At 36.8% G+C, this 24,462-nt stretch overlaps 1 protein-coding gene across 1 annotated transcript in view; it reads left to right on the plus strand.

Moving 5' to 3' along the window:
- CEP192 (centrosomal protein 192) overlaps positions 1-24,462 on the plus strand; it is an 88,440-nt gene that overhangs the window by 26,076 nt on the left and 37,902 nt on the right. Inside the window, exons 15-30 of the mRNA XM_074897472.1 lie at positions 285-417; positions 2,512-2,666; positions 5,012-5,152; positions 5,601-5,940; positions 6,305-6,445; positions 8,684-8,748; positions 8,830-9,021; positions 9,919-10,042; positions 11,971-12,101; positions 14,670-15,711; positions 15,821-15,947; positions 17,368-17,539; positions 18,017-18,911; positions 20,661-20,809; positions 22,455-22,685; positions 24,148-24,273. Of these exons, the coding sequence (XP_074753573.1) occupies positions 285-417; positions 2,512-2,666; positions 5,012-5,152; positions 5,601-5,940; positions 6,305-6,445; positions 8,684-8,748; positions 8,830-9,021; positions 9,919-10,042; positions 11,971-12,101; positions 14,670-15,711; positions 15,821-15,947; positions 17,368-17,539; positions 18,017-18,911; positions 20,661-20,809; positions 22,455-22,685; positions 24,148-24,273 (4,164 nt within the window). The remainder of the gene's footprint in view (positions 1-284; positions 418-2,511; positions 2,667-5,011; positions 5,153-5,600; positions 5,941-6,304; positions 6,446-8,683; positions 8,749-8,829; positions 9,022-9,918; positions 10,043-11,970; positions 12,102-14,669; positions 15,712-15,820; positions 15,948-17,367; positions 17,540-18,016; positions 18,912-20,660; positions 20,810-22,454; positions 22,686-24,147; positions 24,274-24,462) is intronic.

Consider the following 24,462-nt stretch of genomic DNA (forward strand, 5'->3'; position numbering starts at 1 on the left):
AGGGGACAATTTTTTCATGTGTAAACTCTTTAATGCAGTGGTTCAGTATTTTACTTTTGAGGTTTTTTGTTTGCTGTCATTCAGATATTTTTTCTCTCCCCTTTATGATCCTTGTATTTCTTGCATGTATCCATGCTGGAAGCTAGCAGGCAAAGTCCATTGGAACTGGAATGTTTGCTGGGATAAGTAGGGCAAAAAAAAAGAGGGGGAGTTTTTTATTATTAAGTGAATTGTACAGTAGCTTGTAACTCCTAGAAATATTTCTGTATGGATGCTTTTCACAGATTGGTCCATCTGAACCTTCTGAAAAGCTGATAGAAGGTGCAATCTCAAGTGAACACCTTAGCAATAGTCTTTCAAGTTTTTTGGAAAATGAGAAACTCTCATCTCTTGCAAGCTCAGAAGAAGATTCCACTGGTAGGTGTATTTATAACGCTGAGTAGTTGAGTCCTAGAATTCTTACACAGTGTTATTGCATACTTGAGAAGAAAGGTGTTGTTCTACTGAAGTATTTAATATAGGATTACACTTGATCAAAAACTGGTATTAGGAATATCAAAGAAAACTGTGTTCTTCGGGAAACTGTTTTAAAATTGTAGTAGGGTGTACTGGGTCTGGCTGAACTGGTAGGTGGCTATGGGATCTCAGAGAAAATCACAATTGGAAGTTTAATCTAAAAAAATTAAAGTCCTCAGTTACTGTGAATCAAAAATACGGCTAGAAATGTGGGCTATCGTTTAATAAAGGGTAACCCTGGCTACAGTTTCAGTTTAGATTAATAGAGATAAACTTTTATGATGAGGAAAGTGTACATGCAGTTAGAATTAACTTTTACTTGAGTTTCAGTTCAACTCTCTTCAGATGCGTCACATCCAGGGTGACACCCAAGTCAGAAGTCTAGTTCACCTGAAGGGATAAAAATAAGAGCTTGAGTTCTGTATAACTAAACAAAAATTTTGAAATTTCTGTGCCTTTTGAGTGGCTGCTGCTGGAGGACAAACATGCTTTTCTGTATTAATGCAGTTGAATTTGCAGATAACTTGAAGGATGACAGGGCCTGTCCTCAGATGCACCAAAGCCGAGGAAGGCAGAGTGATAATAGGTTTACTGCTGTCTTGCGATCAAGCAGCCCTGCATTCAAGTAGGGTTACTGGATTTCTCCCATGACACCTACAGATGTCATGACTGTCTTTTGAAGTCATCTTGTTCTTTCTTGTTGCATAGCTTCACTTGTATGTTAAGCATACAAAAATGAAGTTAATACTTAGCTGAGTAAAAATACTGTTTTCTTCCACCCAATGGGATGGAATTAATTTTAACTGCCCTCCTAAGGAGTTGGTAGTTGTTAGCTGGAAATACTTGCCTATTTAGGGTTCCATTACTGGTGAAGCTAACTGATATTTTTATTTTTCCTGGTCAGTGTGCAGTGTACTAATTTTTATCATGCAATTCTCTGTTCAGTATAAATTTGGCAGCTGAGTATTTCTAAAAATAAGGAGGAAGTCTCTGGTATCTGAGGTAAAAATAAGTTAATCTCCTTTCTCATTATTTGTAAAATAGCAGATTATTATTTTAGTTTCACAAAAAAGAAATCGACATAGGTAAATGAGATTAGAACACTCTTGTCATTGTGTGACCTCTTTGGTGGAAGGAAATACTGAGAAGATTCTTCACAATTACGTTTTTGTTTTGAAGAATTGAAATATACTCCAAAGGCAAAATTGATGGAGAATTCTTAAACTGTCACCAACAACTTGAAAATGAACATTTCTTTAATTATATGGAAAACAAAATATAGTTGTGAGTTTATAAATGCAAGGCCTGTTTGAGTATATTGGGTTTTTTTATAAGGGAAAACGGAAACAGCATACTGTTTCCTGGACATGAAAGTAGTCAAGGCTTCTTGAAATATGTTTTATAGTGGTTTTAAGAGTTCATTTAACCGTGCCCTAAAAAGCTGACTGATGTTTGGGTCTTTTAAAAACAACTCTTCTGACCCTCCAGCCCCCACAAATTAAAAAAACCAGCCCCCCCCCCCCAATGAAAATTATGTCTTGGAAAATTTCTCACTTGGCAGGTGGGAATAGTACTGCTCTTAGTAAGAGCACTTATATTTTTTGCCATTGAAATAAAGAATTATGCTTCATTCACTTTCTGTGAAGTTTGAAAAATGTTACATATTTTTAATTTATGAGTATGTATACAATTTGCTAGTTGGAATGTGGTGGTGTGTAGATCATGTGAAGGAAGATGAGTCACTTGATAGCCTGGGAGTTAAAATACTAGCTTATAGTCTTCTTGTTTTGCCGTATATCATTAGTCATGGAGTAAGACACTTACATGTTTCTGTGACCCAATTATTTTAAGGGAAAAACAGGATAATTCTGCTCTGACTATGTGAGTGTTTTTGTGAGACTTGATGTATCAAAAATTATGGAGTTGCCTCGATAGTGTCAGGTGATATAAAATGTCCGTGAAGGATGAATAGGATATTTTCTTCTCTTTCAATAGATGATGATATTGATGATGAAGAGTTCTTTGATAACCAACTAGAAGCCTATTTTGAGCAGCTGATACAACCAGAAATGACAAGAGGAGACACCGATGTCCAAAATCTCTCAGAACGCTGTACAGCACTGAAGCTTTCTGAAAATGGCTTAATTCAAGTAGGTTTAAGTTTAGCATGCCCAGTGGCACTTAAACGTGTTAGCATCCTTGAGAGTTCTTTGCCATGGTAAACTAGGTTTCATTTCTTTCTTGTCAAACCGAAATATTGTTCAACAGGGATCCTATACAGCAAAGGATTATTTTTAAATTTAAAGGTAGCAAATACAGCTCTGAATTAGAAACAGAGCTGTTTGAGTGAGCTTCTGACTTTCTGTTCCCTCCGCAAGGTTTTTCCTGGGGAAAAAAAAAAGAAAAGTAGAGAAGCTAGGTAGCTATTTTTGTATTTCTTTTCTTGTATTTCTCTTCCTTATAGTGCAGAGCTATCAGCTGATTCATCTGCTTGTTACAGAAGGTCTTGCTGTTTATGAGATAAGGTGGAATTGGGTAAGTAGCTGGCTGTCCCAAGAGGCATTAGTCAGGAAAGCCTGCAGCAAAGCTGAAGAGTTTCCTATTATGGTGTCTCCTTTATTCGGGTCTCCAGGTTTCACACCTTTTTTCTAACCCTGCTCCTCATAGTCCTCTGTTTTGTGCATAGCCGCCTTCTTTGTCCTGATAAACAGCTCTGGTAGAGAACTTTGTGCAGTCAGTTCTGTTATACTTGATCTTGCAAAGAGGGGGAAAAAAAACCTAAACCCCAACCTCCTAAGACTGGAATTCTGTACTTCTCTGGGATGATTTATACTTGTCCTCAGAGAAATCCTGTAATAAATACAGCATCACTATTATTTCCTGGAGATGGACTTTTGCTACTGAATTATTCAATATTGCATTTCTTAATCCTTATTACAAAAGTAAAAATTGCTTTTAGAGTTTTGGATTGTTTATGCTGGTCTGAACTTATGTATGCACCTCAGGCATTCTCTTGAATTTTGGTATAAGGTGTGGATGTTTCTTCTGCACCTTGCTTCCCCTCTCAGCTTCTTAGTGGTGGTTTTTAGTGTCAGAGATAGTAAAATATTTGTAGATAAGTGTTTGGGATCCTCTCAAGTCCACTAAGGGATATTGTATCACTGGTAACTAAGCAGAAGCCTCTACAGTTACTGTTGTCTTGTGATGGCATGATTTTCATTTCGATTACCATCTTCTGAAGGCAAAGAATTTTTGATGAAAGTAAAATCTCCATAAAAAAGCTAGTACCCATAAAACTCTTGCTTTATCCTGTCCCTTCCAGTCCCTGCAATCTGGTCAGCTAAACCAAAACTAAGGCCATCTTTTGATCTCGCTTGTAACTTGCTTGAAATACTTAGGAGATGGGCCTATTGTATAGGAATGGTTTAATTTTAATCTGATGGTTCTGTGACAAAACTACTTTTAGTAGTTTAACTTGTTGCAATTCTTAACTAGAGTTACAGTTTTAAATGTAATTGATTCTGGTTTATTTTTTGTTTCTGTAACTATTAAGGTAACATGCTGGCACTTCTATTATGCAATTAGTTTATAAAATCTTTTTAATCACTGGTTATCTTGGAGAGTGATGTCCAAAGTTCATTAAGTGTGTAGCATCATAAAGACTTGTTTTTCTAGGAGAATAAGTATGTATCTTGTCAGTGTGTAGAAGGTAAGGATAGAGCAGCAACTGGCTGGCTTGTGGTCTGCCTTTGAGTAGCAGTTAGCTCCATTACAGGCAGATTGCTGGGGATTAACTGCCTTTCCATTTTCTTGGCTTTGCAGCCATGGATGTGATATTGGCAGTTGCATGCTTCACCAGAATGGGAAAGTGTGATTGATTTAAACAGTTAAATGAACTGTAGCTTTCAAAATTTCAGAAATTTCCCAACTGACATAAGAGTTTCCAGTCTGTGGGAAGTAATACGTTAACCCTGTAAAAGCAGTCTGCATAGGCTGCCAGTTGCTGGTCTATGGCTGGACGTGAAGAAGGTGATAGGTGGTTGGTTGAAGAGTGAGAATAACACAGTTCTGCTCTCTGTCTTCTCTATTTGTATAAGATGTTCCTGCTTCACTGCCACTGTAGATAGGCAGTGGGGTAGCTACCACAGATTGAGCTGTATTTGGAGTCCTCATTCAGCAGTGGGTCAACCAGAAGAGTAGAAGCATGATGCCCTTGTTAAAGGGAGTGAAAAGATGTAGTAGGAATAACAAGAGATCCTCCATCTTCTTGCTGCGTATACCCTTGGAGGCAGATGTGTGGATTGGCATAACCAGGAACTGTTGTCCTTGATGGTGGTGGTAACAGCTAGAGGTGCCTCTGGCAGTGGCACATGAGCAAACAAAGCATGATAATCCCTTTACTAGAGAATTTTTTTATATTGTAAAACCAACTGTAGTATTAACTTTTTTTTTTCTTTGGTATACCTGTTTGGTTTTTTTGTTTGTTTTTTTTAAGGAGAACATTCTGGTTCCTGACACTTTCCAGGCTGTGACAGGAGTAGACTCTGGAAATGCTAGTGATGAAGATTCACAAAATCAAGACATAACTGCATGTTCTGTGCAAAGAGAAGTGCTGCCCAGAGCAGTAAAGCAACTGGTATGAAATGGTCATTTAAATTTCTGCTTATCATATAAGTAAGACTGTAGTAAAAGAAGGCACTGCATTTGAAAACTTTATTGAAGTTGAACTAGCAACCCAACTCTTTTCTATCATGCAACTAGTTTATAAAATCTTTTAGATCACTGGTTTATTATCTTGGATAGCAACGTCCAAGGTTTTATTAAGTGTATGGCATCCCAGAGACTTAGTTTTTCCAGGAGAGTGTAAATAAGTCTCAAATAACTGGTCAGCGTGTGAAAGGTAGGTGTAGAGCAGCAACTGTCTGGCTTGTGGTCTGCCTTTGAGCAGCAGTTAGCTCAACACAACTTTGTTTTTAGATATATTTTTTAAACGGTTAACTTGGACTGTTTTGTACCTGGGACTGTTAGCATACAAACAGTTAACAACTGTACTTCTGACACTTTTCAAATTATTATTGTTTAAGAATTCTGTAACTACTGGAGATGTGCTGGATTCCTGCACTGCTGCTGAGCTGCAGTTAGATTCACTATATCTTCAGCAAGTGGACAACCATAAAGCTGATGTCTCAGATGTCCTTCCAAAGCAAGACATACAGTCCACTGAGTGTCAGGCTGCTGCTTCTGATGTAGAAGTACTACACGCAGCAGGAGGAGTTTTGGGGCACTACACCACTCCTAAAGTTCTTCTTAGTGCAGATGCACCTCAGACAGATGCAACTGAATGTGAAGTTGGTCTTCCTGATGCTTACCTGTCTCCAACTGCAGACAGCTGTGAGAACATAAGTTTAGCTACATCAGACAGAGGTAGGTTGCTTTAGATAAAACCAATCAATACAATTGTGACCAGACTCTGTTGCATGGAAGAAGAAATAAAATTGTAAGCTACGCATTTTTCTTTAGTTTTGCAAGTTGGTAATAAAAAACAATGTATCATGAATAAATTTGGACTTGTTTTTGTTTTAAAAAATACTGACTGTTGTATATTGCACTTAACTGTTGTTTTGTTTGATGATGAAACTAGTTTCAGCTTGCAGTTGCAGCAGCTTGAGCTACCTTTTTTTAATTTGTTGCTGGCTTCTGGCAAGTGAACTCCTTAATCTAAAAATAAAAGACTTCGCCATACTCCTTTTTACTTTAATCAACAGGTAGCATTTGCTGTATCTTTCAGGTGATATACCACACAGCATCGTCTATCAAAATGAAGAGGGCAAATGGGTGACTGATCTTGCATATTATACTTCATTTGATGAAGAACAAGATTTAAATCTGTCTGAAGATGATAAAATAAATGAGCAGTTCATCACTGGATGTATGTAATCTTTTTCCTTTTTGGTTAGTTGTTGATGCCTGTAATAGTATTAAGTAAACTTTCTTCCTTTTTTTTTTTTTTTTTTACTTCAGCATATCATTATTTGCTGTTGCAATGCTTCTAGGTTTAGATACTACATATTATTTGAAAGCTGCTGCTGATAGTAACCAATAATGGTATTATTATTAGTTATAGTTGATAGCTTCTTTCCATGTTTCCTACTCTTTCCATGAAGTGTCTCTTGTTTTCTTTCAAAAAGCATTCTAACATGTCACTGGTACCTATTATATGATAGTATACAAAAGCAACTCCTATAGCTGTCATTTCTCCAATTTTTCTGTTGGACATTAATTACTGTTATCCTTTCTTTCAACAAGAGGAATCAATTGTAATTTTGTACTGTGTGATGGTTATAAGACAGGAAATAATTGTAAACAAGAAACTACTACAAAATCAACTAGAATGTGAGAAGAGCTGCTGAATTTACTAGTTGGTGATTTTTTTTTTGTGAACGCCTTGGCAATGTCTTGATGCTGAAAAATGGTACTGAAAAACGTTGGAACTTACTGAGGGGCTTTATGGGACTCCTAATAAATTCTAGGCTTTCTGAACCTCTGTGTACTTAAAAAGTTGTTTATTTTCCTTAAGCTATCTCAGACTGATCTCCGTGAGAGTCTGTAAGTTTGTCATACAGGCTTGGATAATATGCACGTGGTGCTGTAGACATATCAGTTCCTTAGCAACAGAATGTCATCTGGTCATCTGTCTTATGGGACAGATTCAGGCAGTGTGTGCAACAGTACTTCTAGTCAGTCCTTTCTGAAGTTGGCATATGGATGGGCTAATGTATTCTAAAGATGTCCACGGTCCACTCAAGGTGGCTCTTTCTTTCAAAGAGAATTCTGTATATGTTGCTGTCTAGAACTGTTTACTTTGAGTGAGTGATCAAAAAGGATTGGTTAGTTGAAATAATGTTTTTCAACACTTGTGGTTTTCTGCTGGAATAGGCATATGTAATCCAATTCGGTAGAAACTTCCCTAGAAGACTTGCACTTAAAGATTCAACGTGGTTAGTGTTTTTCTGGCTGCTAGTTTGCCTGCCTGTTTGCAGTGCTCAGGTATGAATCTTGATGGTGAAGAGATTTTATCTGTAGGGACAGAAAGGAAATGTTACATTTGATGCCTCCGAGTCTCATTTGTGACATGTTTTTGTCAGCAAACTGTGCACACAGTGTATTCTTGTATAGAATAGGGCAGGATGGCTCACTTGACAGAGTTTGGCCTTCCAGAAAGTCTTCAGAGAACTGTGTACAGAGGATTAAGTAAGAACTGGTAGCTGACTTAGTGTCCCACTGGATATAACAATGTGTCCATGATAGTGTTAGGTTGCCTTTACGAAATGCAGTTGGATTGCTCAATAAAGATATATTCCAGTTTTGTTTCTTTCCTCAGAGTATGTATTGTGACTCTCTCTAAGTAATTTTATGGACAATAGTTGTATTCACTTTACAAGTTTGTGTCCATTCTTGACTTATTCCTCCATTTGCCCTGTGTCTTCTATGACTAGGGATGCTGCGTGTACAAGCTCACGTATTTTATAAGTTTTTGATGGGCTTGCTGATATGTGAACATTGGAATAAGATGGTAGAGCAGTATCTCTTGATCAGTTTTTCACACTGTTTTGGTGAAGATTCTTTAGGTGTTCATTGTTCTGTAAATGCTAATTGTGAAAATAATTTAAAAGAAGTATTGATTTATTTGGTCTGTTAGTTTACACAGGTATTTAGTGAATTGGTACAAACCAGTCGTGTTTTGCTCCAATTCATAGGTACCACCTTGATGACATTTTCAAAACTAAATATAGTAAAAGTTTTTTTGGAAGTAGCTATATGATGTTCAATTTTAGCTAGTATGGGTAGTATAACTTATGAAGAGTTATGATTTGGTTTGGAGTTAAGGCTATAAGAGACTTTCTTTATTAACCACTAAGTTAGCTTAATGCTACTTTTATTTTGGCTAGTAAAGATCCAGGGAGTACTCTTTTAAAACAAGTTTCATATGAACTTTTCTCACTATAATGGGATGGAATAACTCCTAGTGGATCTCAAACTGTCTCAGATGTAGAATTAAATATTGCAATGTCTGTCCCTCAAAATTTAGCTTAATGATGCAAAGTAGTAATGACAGCACTTTAATAACTTAAGTGTTATTTTAATAAATGTTCTTTTTGGTTTTCAGCTGAAGCAGCAGCTATGATTGCACAAGACCAGGAAGAATTTGAGAAAGCCCACAAACTTGTGCAGGTAACTAATTATCTTGGGGTAAACAGAATAGCTTTCTAATTTATTTGCAAATTACAACTTCTGAAATCTCTTTATCTGCAGGTAGAAAAAGTAGACATTCTGAATGCATCTGAGTTAGCAGATACATCATGGAAATCTGCTAATAGCTGCATTCTGCTGAGAACACCTGATCTTGATAAAGATGCCAGTTATTTACATTTGTCCTTGGGGGAGTTCTTTGGTCAGAGATCTGAAGCACTTGGTTGTCTTGGTGGAGGCAGTGATGTGAAACGGGTATGTATCTTAATGTTTATGTTAAGACACAAGGAAAGGACAAGAACAACATCTAGCACTTTTTTAAAAAAATGTTGTAACTAATTACTTGAGGACTACTTTTCTATTCACTTGCAAAGGAAATTCTTTATGCGTGACAGGTCTGGGTTGGCTTTTGTTTCCCATTTGGAATTTCTGATGTGAAGACTGGTGTTATCAATGAATCTGGATCTTCACCTTTTGGTCAGGAACTAATTATGTGTAGGATTAGAGAGAGAAAAGTACACCATATACAGGGTGCATGTTGGAGGTCCAAGCAAATAGCAGCTGAAAGAAATGCTGCTCAGACAGGGGTGTTTGAACAGCGAGGGTGTATTTGTATAGCTGTTGATACTTGATGTGCTGTCTAGTCAAATGCCCAACTTCAGTGAAAATGTAGTCATCTAGACCCTTACTTACCAACATATGCTTCTTGCATCTATCGGACACCTGTCCCTTATCTGCTGTTGGTAGGCAGTATCTCATCTGTGTTGCAAACAAGCCAAAAAAAAAAAGAGCAGGAAAGCGTGTACAATGGGACAAAGTCAAAAGCGGATTGGTAGAGTTGGCATGTTCTGTTCTGGCACATTCAGAGGCTGAGCAGCAGAGCATCCTCCAGGCAGAGATGATGAGAGCAATTTCTTTTGTCTAACTGGTATAAAGAAATTGTTAGTTTATTTTATGTATGTATTGGGAGTGTATGTATTTGGATTATAGGCATTTGCAATGCTAGGAGGCATGTGTTACTTAGCAGGTGTATGAGAGCCAAACACCAACCAGGGAGGGACTGTGGCTGAAACTGCTTTGCAAGTCCACTGAACCTATTTATTAATGATTCAATTTACTCATGCTGTATTCTGGGGTAATTTTTTTTTATAGCCATCTTTTGGTTACTATATTACATCTCCGAAGAAAAGGCAACCTGTTGCTTTGCTAAGGCAATCTGATTCATCAGGAGGTGACAACGGCCAAGAGATTTCACAATTGTCTGAGGTGTTTTCAGGTAATTATAGAACTGAAGGGTCAGCCCTAGACAGTGTTTATAACAGCAGTTAAGAATTACTTGCATATAGCTATTAAAGACTGTTAATCTGTAATAAAAAGCCTCTAGTTTTCATTCGCCAAGTGTCTTTTTTGCTGTGAGCACCTCCCCTTCCCCCAGAAAAACCCTGAACCTAAACACTTACAAGAGAGAACAGTCTAATACCAAGTACTACCCTAAATTGTCTCAGATACTGGAAAACTACCAGAATGTCTTGTAATAATTAAAAGTCTTTTCAGAGTTCTCCTGTTGAAAAAGCTATATAAATGTGTTGCCAAAACCCAAACAAACAAAACCCCCAGAAAATTGGTCTGTTTACATATATAGATATAGAGGATATAGGGAAAGAAGGAAAATAGTTTGGGTTGTAGCTGACCTGACAGTGTGTGCATAAAACATAGTCTACATTTTTTCCTGTGATCTTAAAAAAAAACCCCAACAGTTAACACTCCCATGATAACTGCTTAACTTAAACTAATAATTTAGGAGATTCCTCCAAAGTTTTATGTAAAGGTCACAGCGTGTATTTTGTTGCATACGTATGCTTATCAACTTAAGGTATATTTAGGAAAGGATGAGTCCATTTTAAAGCAGCTCTACTGCTCTTGACTGAACTGTGGCAACATCAGTCTTTGAACCTGCTTGTCCAGTCAGTGCAGTGACTTAAATACTTTTTTGCGTTGGTGAAAAATATCCATTGGGTATTTACGGAGCCTACTTCCTTGAAACAGCTTTACAGCTGTGATTTTCCTCATGCTGGCACCTTGCAAATATTTTTAAAGGGTCTCTAATGATTTTTGTTTTTTTAAAACCTAGTGTTAGTGTGCCTAAATTCACTATACAATAGTCTGAATTCTTGTCAAAAAATACCATGAGTTCATTGAGATCATGACCTCTGCTCAATTAAATTATACTATAATTGTTGCTTTGAATAATAGAAAAATACCCTAATGTGCTTTGTAGCTCTTTTGAAATGAGGGTTGCTGTAAATGCTAGAGATAATAGGTATTTGTGTCACTTTGTGTCTGAGATACTAAGTACTGCTATCTGATTTTCAGTAGTACTGGCAATAATAATCTTTATCAGCAATATCAGTGTGCAGTTCCTGCTTAAGGAGCAGCAGATGGAGAGGAAGCTGAGAGGTCAGCAACCTGAAGAGGGTGTAACTTGTAACACAAAGTATATCCAAACCTCAAATATCTACTATAAGAACAGAAATAAAAAACAAACAAAACAAGCCCTCCCCAAACAAACAAAAAATTTTTGTTGTTTCATACTACTTTTCTCAGTGATCAGAATATCTTTAAAAGTTGGTTTTAGTGTTCTAGGGAGGCCAGCAGGAACTCATTTGTTGAAACAACCCTCTAGATATCATGTGAACAGTACATCCTAGTTTGGGTTTGATCTCCTAATCCAGAAGACTACTGGTGGCTTTGATTGGTTTCAGAAACGTACCTGTTCCTCCTAAACATAATCTTTCAAAATCACCAGTTCACTGCTGTCTACCTCAGTCAAACCCTGTCTCCAGCACTGGCTTTACTTGGGTTTAATTCTAGTTTTCTACTGGAGTTTGGTCTGTGTTAATATTATCTTGCAAACACCATTTTATGAAAAGGTTTGTTTAGCTTATGTTAATATGGTAAGCTACCTGAAAATAAAATTTGAAGAGTGTGAGCATTGTATTCATAATGCCAGCTAATTTTGTGACTTGAATGTAAACTTTGAGTACTGTACAGGAAACAATTCATGCTTGCAGTATTTGGATTTGTGCCTTTATAGCAGCTCTTTTTTCTGTAGAGCATTAAGGGAATATGTCTATCCCAAGAATGCAGGTGTTCAGACAATTTACTTACAGTAAATTCATTTACTGTCTTTTTCTTTGTTCTTAGATGACTTAGAAGCACAAACAAAAAACCATGCAAATTCTACTGGCTGTGAAGGTGCATGGCATGGGATGGATACTGCAGTTGGAATACATAAAAGTGTTAATACAGAAGATGCTACGAAAATTAAAGTAAAGGTATTTCTCTTGTATTTTTTTATTAAGTGCAACTATGAACTTGAACAAAATTCAAATAATTGTAATTATTTTTGTTTCTTTGAACACAGCTAAATTTGGACTTTCATATCATCTCCACTGCTTTTTATACTAATCATTTGAATCCTAGCGGGTGCCACTGTTTTTTAGGATGGTTTTATTAGAAAACCTTGATCCTATAGTGAGTCAGGTGTTACTATCATGATCTCATTTTCCTTTTTCTCCGGGCTTCACTTTTGGAGTTGCTTGGTCTGTCAGCCCATAGCTTTTTCAGAGATTCCTAGACTACCAACATTCTGCAGTCAAGTTTCTGAATTTCAGCTATGTCTTTCCTTTCTATTTTTTTTTAAATGAAACAGCTTGTCTTTAGCATGTGGATAAAGTCTTTTACTTGATAAAATTCAAAAATATTTATGTGGTGTAAGTCTGAAAAAAGTGTATATTCAATTTGGTAATCCTAGACACCTACCTTCTCTTCCTTAAGATGTCATGTTCTTTTTTTGATCAGGCGGAATGCATACAGACCCTTTCAGTTACAGAAACAGCCCTTCTACATGGTTACTGAAAGGAATCAGTAACTATCAAGTATGACATGGTTTAGCTGGTCAGATAATGAAAGTTGTAGGCTTAAATGCAGAAGGATTGGTTGGATTGCTCATCTGACAATGTACTGCCATAATTGCTTTTCTTTCTAAATTATCCTTATCCCTATTGTTCTAGATACAAAATGAGTAATTTGGGGTTTTGATAATGTATATCCAGATTCTAATCTACCTTACCCTCTATTTGTACAAGTTTAGGTCACCCTCTGTCTGATACGGACGGTGAAATGTTGAGAAACACAGACAAATCACAGAATGGTTGAGGTCAGAAGGCACTCCTGGAGATCATCTAGTCCATCCCTTCTTGCTCAAAACCAGGTCAAACAGAACAGGTTGATCAGGGTCTGGTCATGTTTTGAATATCTCCAAGGATAGAGACTGTAGTCTATCTGGGTCCTCTCTGGGAAACCTGTACCAATGTTTGATCATGTTGACATTAAAAATCTTTTCCTTATATTTAAGTAGAATTTTCTGGTTTTAAAACTGTGCCCATTGCCTCCTTTCTTACTGAATACCTCAGAGAAGAGTCTGGATCCATCTTCTTTACTCCTTGCCCCCCTCTTCTTTCTGTCAGGTATTTATACACACTGATAAGATTTCCCCCTGGTCTTGTCGTCTTGAGGCTCAACAGTTCCAGCTCTCTTCTCATATGACAGATGCTCCAACCTCTATTCATCTTTTTGGCCCTTCACTAGGCTCTCTCCAGTATGTCTGTGTGTCTCCTACTGGGGAGACTGTAACTGGACACAGCACTCCAGATACGGTTGCAGCAGTGCTGAGTAGAAGGGAAGGATCACCACCTCCCTGCTGGCAACTCTCTCTTACCCATCCCAGGATGCTGTTGGCCACCTTTGCTAAAAGGACGCATTGCTGGTTCATGGTCAACTTCATGTCTGCAAGGACTCCCAAGTCCTTTTCTGCCAAGCTGCTTTCCAGCTGGTTGTTTCCCTGGCTGTATGGGTGCATGGGGTTATTCCTCCCCAGGTGCTAATCTTGGCATTTCCCTTTGATTTTCATGAGATTATTTTCAGCCTGTTTTTCTGGCCTCTTGTAGTTCCTCTCAATGACAGCCTGCTCTCCTGGTGTATCAACTGCACCTCTCAATTTTGTATGATGATCAAACTTGCTGAGGGTTCACTCTGCCCCATCATCTACATCATTAATGAAGGTGTTGGACAGTACTGGCTCCCATCTTGATCCCTGGGGCACTCCACTAATGAGTGGCTGGCATCCTGCTGGACTTTGTGCTGCTGATCACAACCCTTGAAGCCTGGCAATTTGGCCAGTTTTCAGCTGAGTCATGGTCTACTTAACTGCTCCATATTTCATCGGTCTTTTTATCAGGATGTTGTGAAGACACACATGCATATCTACAGGCAGACGTCTTTTTTCTTTTCTTCCTCAATGTATGTGTATCTAAGAGAGGTGGGAAGAGATTGTGGTCTGAACATGACTGTCTACTTAGTCCATGCCCTTTGCTAAGAATTTCCAATGTGCAAACTAAAAAAAAACCAACGCAGTGACAGAGAAAACTGGAAATAGGTTTGTCTTCCCCTTGTAGAGAGGCAGGTGATTCAGAGTTAATTGGGAAGATACTGTGGTTTTGGTTGTGGTAGTTTCTTTTCTGCTGTTTGCTCCTGATGGGATTTTACTCCTAGTTCTTCTAACTAAATTAAAACATTTCAAGATTTAAAAAGTTTTACAGGAACTAAGGCTTCCTAGCAGGCAATCTTTAATTAAGGTTTTAAGAAAACTTTGTGGAGTAGACTTAAAAAAATCAGTGTGATTAGAATTATGCCTATTGCAGTGTTTCTTCTGGACATGTGATTAAAATGTGACAACTAGAAGTGTATATATATTACTGTATACTGAAAAGCAAAATAATTTAAACAAAACACTAAAAAAAAAAATCTTAATTTGGTGCTTAACTCATTTTGGTTTGTTGTAGGATGCAATTCATAAAGACAAGCTTGAAGATGGATTATCTAATCATTCTGACTCTGTCCTGAGTATTAGCACAATTGCATCTGCTATTGCTAATGCTTCCTCCAGTGCTGATCCTTCCCAGCTAGCTGCTATGATGATGGCACTCCCTACTAAAAGTAAAAGAATGTGTTTCTTTCCTGGAATTGTTAAAGAGATGGAACTGTCTGCTAATCAGGTGTTATCCAACAATGAGGAAAATAGTGCATTTGATCTGGAAAAATACCTCAAAAAAACAGATGAGATTGGCCATGAAAGTGATTATGAGAGTATTGTGAAACATGAAGCATCTGTCCAGAACCTTATGCCTGATACCTTTTTGCTGGATAAAGGTAAAAATAAGGATACTCTTGCAGAAGACTCGATAAATAATCATAGCAAGCAGCAAGAAAGAGAGAAGCATTGTCTGGGTTATTTTAATGAAGAAAACAATAGGCAGAATTTTTCTAGTTTGTCTGCTGTTCCCAACCATGAAGCTACAACTGCAAATAGTGTTAAATGTTCAGAAAAGTTGTCAGATTTACTAAATCATAAATATTTACAGTTAGTGAATGCTGATCATAGATCAGATACGCTTGATACCCAAACCTCACCTACTGGAAATGAAGCAAAGGAGAGTGGAATTCCTTTAGCAGCAAAAATGGAAGCGGCACAGAGAAGTCCACTTGCTTACCAGACCAACGATCTTACTAGTAGATGTGGCATCAGGGAAGACACAGAAACAGTAGATCAAACAACAAATGCTGTTCCTGACCCATGTAGTGATTTGGTGGAGAGAAATACAGGAAATAATCTGTCACTCAACACCTTAAAACGTCCCAAGCAATCTAGTAAATATGTCTCAGTAAGCCCTACAAAAGTAAAGCCTACACAGAAATTGAACAGTGATGCAAAGAAGCAAAACGCAAACATAGAGAAAAGATACAGAGATGCCAATACTGGTTGTGGCAGGAATGGGAAGCATGTAACTTTTGAGCAGCTCTCCCCAGCTTCCCAGAATAGTACCGGTAAGTAAACCCATATAAATGTAACCAGTTGTTGAAAAGCTTTTCTTGGCAGTAGGCTTGTTCCCTGTGCATAAATAAACACTGTTACTAAATTCTGTTTATTCACCAGAGCATAAACCCATTCTACCTGAAGGTGACTTGCAGCCTCTGGAGGATGAGCAGTGTAGCTTCAGACCTTCAACTTCACCACTAATTCACTCTTCTCCTAGTGAGACTTCTGGAACAGCATTTTCAGGGTAAACTTCTTGGTGCAGGTTATAAGAAATACTAATGCTTCATGAGGATTTTTGAGGGATCGAGTTTTAGTTTGAATGTTGTCCTTGATCTCAGTTTGTAGAAGACTGTTATTATGCTAAGATTTAATTTTTAGTCTAAGCTTTTTGTTTGCTTTTATTATGTGTATGGAGAAGCAGCTTTAAGCAATTGTGAACTTTTAATTTTCCTCACTGTCCTGATGAGGCAGAGATGCTGGATAAGAACATCGCTGTTTCTGCTCAGGATTATCCAGTAATGCAAGAATACAAAATATTCCGCCTTTTAGCTAGTCAGATACATTAGATACCTGAACTTTGTGTTGATGGAGCTACAAAATCCCATATTTATTCATTGTTGTTCTAGTGTAATTCATCTATTACAAATAAAGGCACTTGGTTGGGGATTATGCTGTTAATTATATGCAAGTAAAGTTTGACATTATATAGACCAATGAAGATATGTTTTGAACTTATAAATATTTAACTTAGTTTGGTTCTATGATATGTACCAGTACTTGTTGTGAGAGAGGATGGGTAGAAATATTTGTCTTGCTTTTGACCACTTCATATTTTGAAACTACAGCTTGTGTCTAAGATGTAAAACTTTCTTAGCAACTGGAAGGGAAGTGTTTTTTAAATAAACTCCCATAACAATAAGTGTTACATAAACTTTAAGATTAAAACTCAGTTGGTTGTGTAGTCTTAAACTTATAAACGTGGCCAGTAGCCAATGGCTATGTACATTCTCATTAAAAAGAGGAGGCAACTGATTTCTTTGCCTTAAACTTTAAATTCACTGCTTGATACTTAACTACAGTTAGTGTGTTGTACATGGTGTAGAATTACAGGCTGTCTGGCTTTTCTCAGAAGTTAAAATGGGCAGAAGTATGTGTAGTTTTGCAAGTGTGTTATGTAGACATTAGGATTTCCAGTTAAAATTGTCAATGACTTTAATTGTTTTTTTATTATCTCTTCTTGTTTGGCAAAGTGGTGAGAGATCCTGTGTTTTCAGGTGTGTGAAATGATGAGAATCTCAGCAGCAAATAGAAAATACTAATGTGTGATGCCTGGGATGTTGAATGATTTCATTTGACATTCTTCCATCTAGATAGATCCAAGTATTGTGTTGTTTCTCTGACCTTGGCATCTGAGTTCAGCTGTGGAACTCTGATGCTTTGCCTTATCCATTTATATCCAGTGAAAGTCAGCTTTATGTACATCAAAACCGGAACTTGTAAAGGTTGATTTGGAGCTGATTTCTCATTTCTGCTGACCGTATTAAGTAGAATGGCTAAGTAAATTGACTTTTAGAATAGTATAACTAATGTGTAGCATTGATTTTCTTGGGGGCAGCATTACAAGTGTGTTCTGATACTGACATACTTTTTAATCTGTTTTTCAGGTCTGAAACTGACTTTACTTGCACACCATGTTATCAGGAATCTTCTTGCAAAGGGAGTGTACTACCTCAGTCAGTTTACTCAAGTCCTAGCATGAGCAGGTTAACATACGTCTCTGCATCTGACAGTACCCTTAAGAACACAGCTGTAATACATAATCCAGAGATTTACTGGGTAAGAAAAATCCTGAAGTCTAAATAAGTATTCTCTTTCTTTAAAACAAACAATACAACACCTCCCCTTCCCTCTCAAATCAAACCCTTAAATTGTCAAAATACTTACAAATTAGAAAAACTGTGTTTCAGAACAGTTTAGGACATGCTGTGCATAGAGAAGAGGTATTCTGTTCCACTACTCCTGAGTTTCAGAAATTTAAGTTCAGAAATAAATTATATTAAATGCACTGCCTCCCAGCCAGCCCCACTACACCTAGCTGGAACATCACTTTAGACAGCAAACAGGTTGAAGTCAAAGGTTTTATTTTTGAAGGTGAGGAGTCACAGATGTTACAAAACCAAAACTTCGGATGAGACTGGCCAAACTTGGTTATTTATATTGGATGGCAATACCAGCATTAAGGTCTGTTGTCTTTTATGTACCCTACTTGCTTTTCTGAAATTTGTAATACTGCATATCATCTTTGTTTACTAGAGTGAAGATGCTAGTGAACTGAGCACAACAATAATTCAAGCCAGCCCAACTCCTTTGCAGGAACATAGAAATGAAAATCTGGAAGACCAGTCATGTCAAACAAATAGAAAAGAAGCACTGCTTAATATTGACCAGAAATCAGAAGAAAATGAACTTGAGGGTCTTAAAAGAAAGCTTGATGATGTACTGGGTCAAGAGCTTTCCAAAGAAAGTTTTCTGAAGAAAGAAAAGCAGCTGGCATCTATTCCTTCAGATGTAGCAGCAAATCATAAAGAGTTAGACCATGTTCAGTCAGCTTTACCAAGTAAATTCTGCATCTTTCAGCCACATTGTGCTAATGACGCCCAGGAAGTGTGGCAGGATCAAACAAGCAAAGCACAGAGACAAGGATTACCATCCTTGAATGTATTACCTGTATATCCTGGATTAAGCACTTACATGCCATTCAGTCAAAACTCATCTGGTGAACAATATGTTCCTATTTCAAGTTTAAAATCCTGTGTCATTACCTCCGAGAGTCAAGCAAGTTCTTCTGTTCCCACGTTGCTTACAGGACATTCTCTTGCAATGACTCCATTTGCACCTCAACATCTGGGAAACATACCATCCACTGGAAAAACAGTTTTGTCTCAGTTTCATGGCTGCAGCTCTGCAGGTTTTGTTCTTCCAGCAGGGATTCCTTGTTCCAGTATCCCAGCAGGACATGTAGAGAACCCACTTATGGTAGGAATTCCTTTAGGTCCAAATATTGGTCCTGGCTCTTTAGGTGCAGCTTCACTTTGTAATCCACACTCTACTTCCTGGAACAAGAATATCTTAAATATAAAATCATGTACTGGACAACCTCTTGGAGCTGATAGAAATGAGTGGGAGTCGTCAAAGTCACCTGGTATTGGTAAGTGTGGTGTTTAGAGTGTGTTTAAAATACAGCTGTGGGCAAGAAGGATGATAATGATGATGCTAACCTTACAGTAAAAATGACTACTAAGTGTAACCACAATTATTCTTTATGGAAGCTTTGTTAATTTAAAAAGAGGTATTACTAATTTTCCTTATTTAATGATGATCTCTGAATTTGGTGTCTATTCTTAGAGTCCTCCCTAAGGGTCTTAAAAGAAATTTTTTATGATCAAGAAGAATTTCAGCATTCGGTGGTTTTGTGTTTGTTTAAAGGATCTAGAACTGTCTTTCATAGGAGGAAGAGAAATCCTAGCTGCAGTTTATGCTTGGCATGACAAGTCAAGCTCTAGAAATTCAGTTGTTATTTTATCTGGAAAGTAGATGACATTTCTGTCTTGAGCCTTACTTGCTATTAGCAGTCAGTCAAGCCAAAAAATCCGAGGAGAGTGGAGAGCTTAAGCTGTTTTCCGATTATGAAGGGGAAAGACAAGCTGCCTTCAGTACATCCTACTGTTTCTCTGTATCTTGTCTTAGCTTTAAACCTAAGCAATGCCAATTATTATTCTTTTAACCTGTGATCTCTAGTTGTTTTTTGCTATACATTTTTTTGGCTAATTCTTTCAGACAAAATAACAAGCTAGTGGGGTTGAAGGTCTGAATTTATGATAGTTTATAGGTTATTTCCTGTTTATTAATTGTTCTAAATCATTCATCTTATTCTACCATTTTAAAATGTACTAACTTTGAACAATCTTACTCTTTGCCTGTTTTTAATAGACATAATTTTTAGGTTTTTGTACATGTTTTTGAACTCTGAATATCTATGTAGGCTAAACTTGATTTTTGGCAAAGGAGTTTTTTGAACTAAATTTCCAGTGATGGTAGTCACAGCTTATATTTTCACCTTCATACTTGTGCTAAATTTTCTTTTTTTGGAGGGGAATAAGAGTGTGAGGCTTTAAAATAAAGCTTGTTACTCAAGTAACTAAAACTTCTTCAGGTGATTATGTGTGTCTGAGAAGTCAAATTTTTAATTTGACATGAGTACCCATTAGTGGGTTTCTGGACGTCATGAAGATTGATCCTTGGCATACCAGAAAACTCTCATCTCCATTTGAGTTTTGAGTTGTCTTATAATGTTGCAGATGCTCTCAAAGAGTTGTTTATTCTGAATATTTTCAAAGTAAGGACTTCCTGGAAATAAAATACTTCAAGCAGGTTTTCTTTCTGATTTGATGATAACTTCTGATGACAGCAGTTCTACAGCAAAAATCTACTCTAGGAATACTCAGTATTTTCTGTGGCAAAAAATGTATGAACACTTTTCTAGGTTATTTGTCAATGAAATTGTTCTAAAGATGTTGTAATATTGATATTTGCATTTTCTGAGTTGGATTGTACTGATTAAATTGTGAACGCTGAGTATTTTATGTAAGGGGTGTGTGTGTATATATATATACACACATGCTTTGTGGGTTATTGTCTGCATGGGATGTGGTATTTTCATGAGTATTTTTGTTTGTGACAGTAGAACTCCAAGAAGGATGCAAATCAGAAGCAATTGATAGAAATTTTGAGTATCATGCTTACAGAAAGCATTCTTATGAAAACTGCAGGAGTCAAGTATTTCATTGCCATAACAAAGTGTTTGTTAGATGAGTTTATAAACTTGACACGGTGGCAGCCTGGGTGCTGATTTGCTTCTGGGTACTTGGAGCTAACTGAAGTGTGTTTTCTTCCAAAGGACATGTAAAAGTACCGGAAGAATTGAAGTTCCCTAATGCCTGTTGCGTGGGAATTGCATCACAGACGGTTCTTAGCATTTTTAATCCAACTGACCGGTGGTTGCAGGTCAGCATTGGAATACTCAGTGTTTCAGTTAATGGGGAAAAGGTAAGAGATTTTTTTTTAAAAATAAAGCTATAGGAATAATGCTGTAATCTTACCAGATGTCATACGTACAATTAGACATTTCTGTACAGATTTCTCCCCTTTTATAGTTATAAAAGAAAAAGCAGTGCTGAAAACAGTGCTACTCTCTTTCCAGTAGGCCACCTCACTTACTCCAACAAGCAGACATAGAGAGGTAAATGCCACATGATGGAGTTGACTTGTAGAATTGTTTTGTGTGTGTAAAGTGTGGTAGGTTTGAGTTTACTGCTTATTCATTTCCGCTTCTGTATGCAAGAAAAGTCAGCCCTAGAAAAGAAAGCATCCATCATCCATGCTGAGGACTGTTACTGCTAAAACATTTTATGCAGTTTGCTTCCGTTTTCCTTGAAACCAGAAAATCTTGAGTGGCAGAGAATGAGAAATATTTGGAGCAGGCTTTAAGCTAGATGGGTTGTTCTGTGTGTTATAGGTAGCTTGTATGCCATAGATTGGGCATTTTGCACTTTAATTTTGTTAAATTTCATCTACTTCTGTCATCATAGTAGTAGTTTGAGAGGTAAAAGATCTCAAGAACATGAGAATGAGTTAGATGAAAGGTCCATCAATATAATTTCCTTTATGATGAATACTTTTAGTAGAGAAGACTAGAACAGAAAAAGCTCTGAGCTTCTCTGGCAGTTGATGCTTGGGAACTTTTGAGCTAGATGTTATTTCTGTTCTTACTAGGTTTTTGGAGGACTGCTCTTTATCTAGTTAATCTTTTGAAATTGTCTAGTGTTGTACACAGTTTAAGTTCAGTTGTAGATTCTATGCACTACCTCTTTTTTCCTTCTTTTAATCTGGTTCTTTCTGTTCTTGTTTGATGGTCCTTGTTACTGAGAACTGATGGACAATGATTCACTTTATATATATATAGTCTTATAAATCCTTATCGTATCCTTCCTTAGATATATTTTTCCAGAAGATGTAGCGTGTGTCTTTCCAGGAGTGTGACTTCTGGTTTTGCTCTCATTTTCTCTGAATGCTCCCGCTTTCAAAACCGCTGAACCACAATCCTGTGTTTGTGTATATATACATGTGTTTGACAGTTAAGGTTTCTTACATATTTTTCAAGTTGCTCATGCATGGGGCTATATCTTCTGCTGAAGATTAACTATGTATATATTCACAACAAACTTTTAAGGCATCTGCAATAGGATTTACTGGTGACCTCTGTCCCCTGACCCTTCCATTACTCATCTACCATACCTCTTCCTCCCATCTTTGGTGGCGGAAAGCACTAAGTAGAATTGGCTTGCTTTGTTTATTTTGCTACTGTTCTTTCTCAAAAATCAGGGTTTTACTTATGAATTAATTTTCAGCTGTAATAAATACTATGATCCCAGTGTTAATCTCTTACTAGATGCTGTAAAGAAACCTCAGCAACTTTCAGGCTGACTTACCTAACCTTTAAATTAAAAGAAAATGCCTATAGCTGGGTGGGATGGAAGTGGGACATGAATATGAAAATGCAATAATTAATATTGAGCAAAAACATATAAGAAATGTCTGTGCTGAGTAGTGGTGCCAGATAAATGTGGTACATTGAAAGAAACTGTCCTCTGTCAAGAGTCCTGTTGAAAACGATACAGTTTTTGTTTTTCAGATGGATCCTGTGAAATATCAATGTCTGGTTTTCAAGAACAAAACCATCGTAGGATCCTATTCTACCAATGATCTGAAAATACTTTTCTTGCCATGTCATTCGGGGATCTTTCAGTGTATTCTCAATGTTTCATCTTGGCCAGTTTCTGCAGATGCTGAGACAATTGTTCAGGCAGAAGCTTTGGCAAGTAGGGTAGTTCTGACTGCAGTTGCTGAAAATCCTAATTTAGAAGTGAGTAGCTGTTTATTGTCTTGAGGTTTTTTGTTGGTTTTGTAATTGTATGAATAGTTTAATGGCACTGGAAAAGAATAGGAATTCAAGGATGTTCCTCAGAGAAACCTGGAATTTCTTATTTTTGGGGTGGGGAGGGAATATAGGAGAATGTTTTTGAGAAGTTTGATAACTATCTAGGAAGTTTTTGGTTGTGGAAAAGCACCTAGATGGAAATGAAGGATTCTGTCTGAAAAGAATAAATTAAAAGGTGTTACTTTTTCATTATTAAAAGAATGGATGAGATCTTAAACATCTAATGCTTTCTAAGTATCTGCTGTGTTGGATACTATTAAAATGTAACAATCCCCATTTATTTCCAATTGTAAAGATTTCTTTATTTTTTATATCAAGTAGGCTTTGTTTTGGTTTCTTATTCTCTACAACCATAAATAAGATGAAAGTAGTATTTTCTTATTTTGGACTAATTAAAAATTAAAAGTAAGTTGATGTATAAAATGCTTTGATTTTTTTTTTTTAATGTCTTATCATGAAGAACAACCAGGTGGGAGACAGTGTGACATTAAGAATTAAATCTGGCTTTATGTACACCTAAATTTAAGAGTATGGGCAGGCAGAAATGGACTTGATGGTATTTTTGGAGGTGCCTGAACAAATCACATGAGTCCATGATGTCACTGATAAAAGTAAAATGTTCAGTCATTAACCGTAACTAACAGGTTTTTTTCCATTTTAAAGAGATCTGTTAACTCGCTTTGGGCTAAGTACATGTTTTAAAGTAATGATCTTCTGTGTGAATGGATATACTTTTAAATGCTTCTTTCATAAACTTAAATTGAATTTTTATTGCATTTTTTTATACATACTTTGGCAAAATCCATCATTCTCCATGCTCTTCATGGTATAATTAATTCAAACTTGCTTCATATTTAAATTAAAATTAAACCCAGTGCTCAATCTCTGCATATCATGTTACATTCCTGAGACTGGAAAAAGTACCACATAAAAGCTGTATTTTGCTGCATATCATGACACTCAAGTGTGTTTATGCTAACAAAAATTAACTACTCCTTAGTTATTTTCTTGCTAAAATGACATTTTAACTATCTAAAATGGACTTTTCTTAATTGCTAGCAATAATCATAGTTTAAATTCATTTTTATTTTAAATTAGTCAAAATAATTTGATTGCATATTGGGTTTTGGTGGATAAATATTGCACTAAGATTGGCTTGCTTGATTGAGGCAAAATATGTGGGAGATAGCTAATTGGATAACCCTTTTTGATATCAAAGGAAACATGTTTCTTAGACTCCTCCTGGTAGGTGGTGTGTGTTGTATGTGGGTATAGCATTAAGAGCATGAAATAGGTGAATAGCATCCTTAGTTCCCTGTTGCTTTTGTATGGTAGTGTGTTTTGGAGGTTTTCCTTCCTTATAAGTTCTGCTTTGCTCTAAAACCAGGTGGAAATAGGAAAAAGAGATTCTCTGGATTTTGGTGACTTGACTTCTGGCAGTTGGAAGGCTCTTCCACTAAAACTTATCAACAAAACCCATGCTTTTGTGCCAATTAGACTTACTATTAATGCTGTAAGTACAGTAAACTTCCTGTATTTGAAAGTTAACTTCTTGTGATGCTGAATGTTAATACCAAAACAATTCATGTTACATGGCATTAAGGAATATATCCTGGACACTACATGTAAGATTCCCAAGAAATCTTTGGTTAGTCAGGAAATAAATTTTTTTGCAGGGTGGTAATCTGATTCTGCTGTAATG

This window comes from Athene noctua, chromosome 2 (genome assembly GCF_965140245.1).
Source record: "Athene noctua chromosome 2, bAthNoc1.hap1.1, whole genome shotgun sequence".
NCBI lineage: Eukaryota > Metazoa > Chordata > Aves > Strigiformes > Strigidae > Athene > Athene noctua.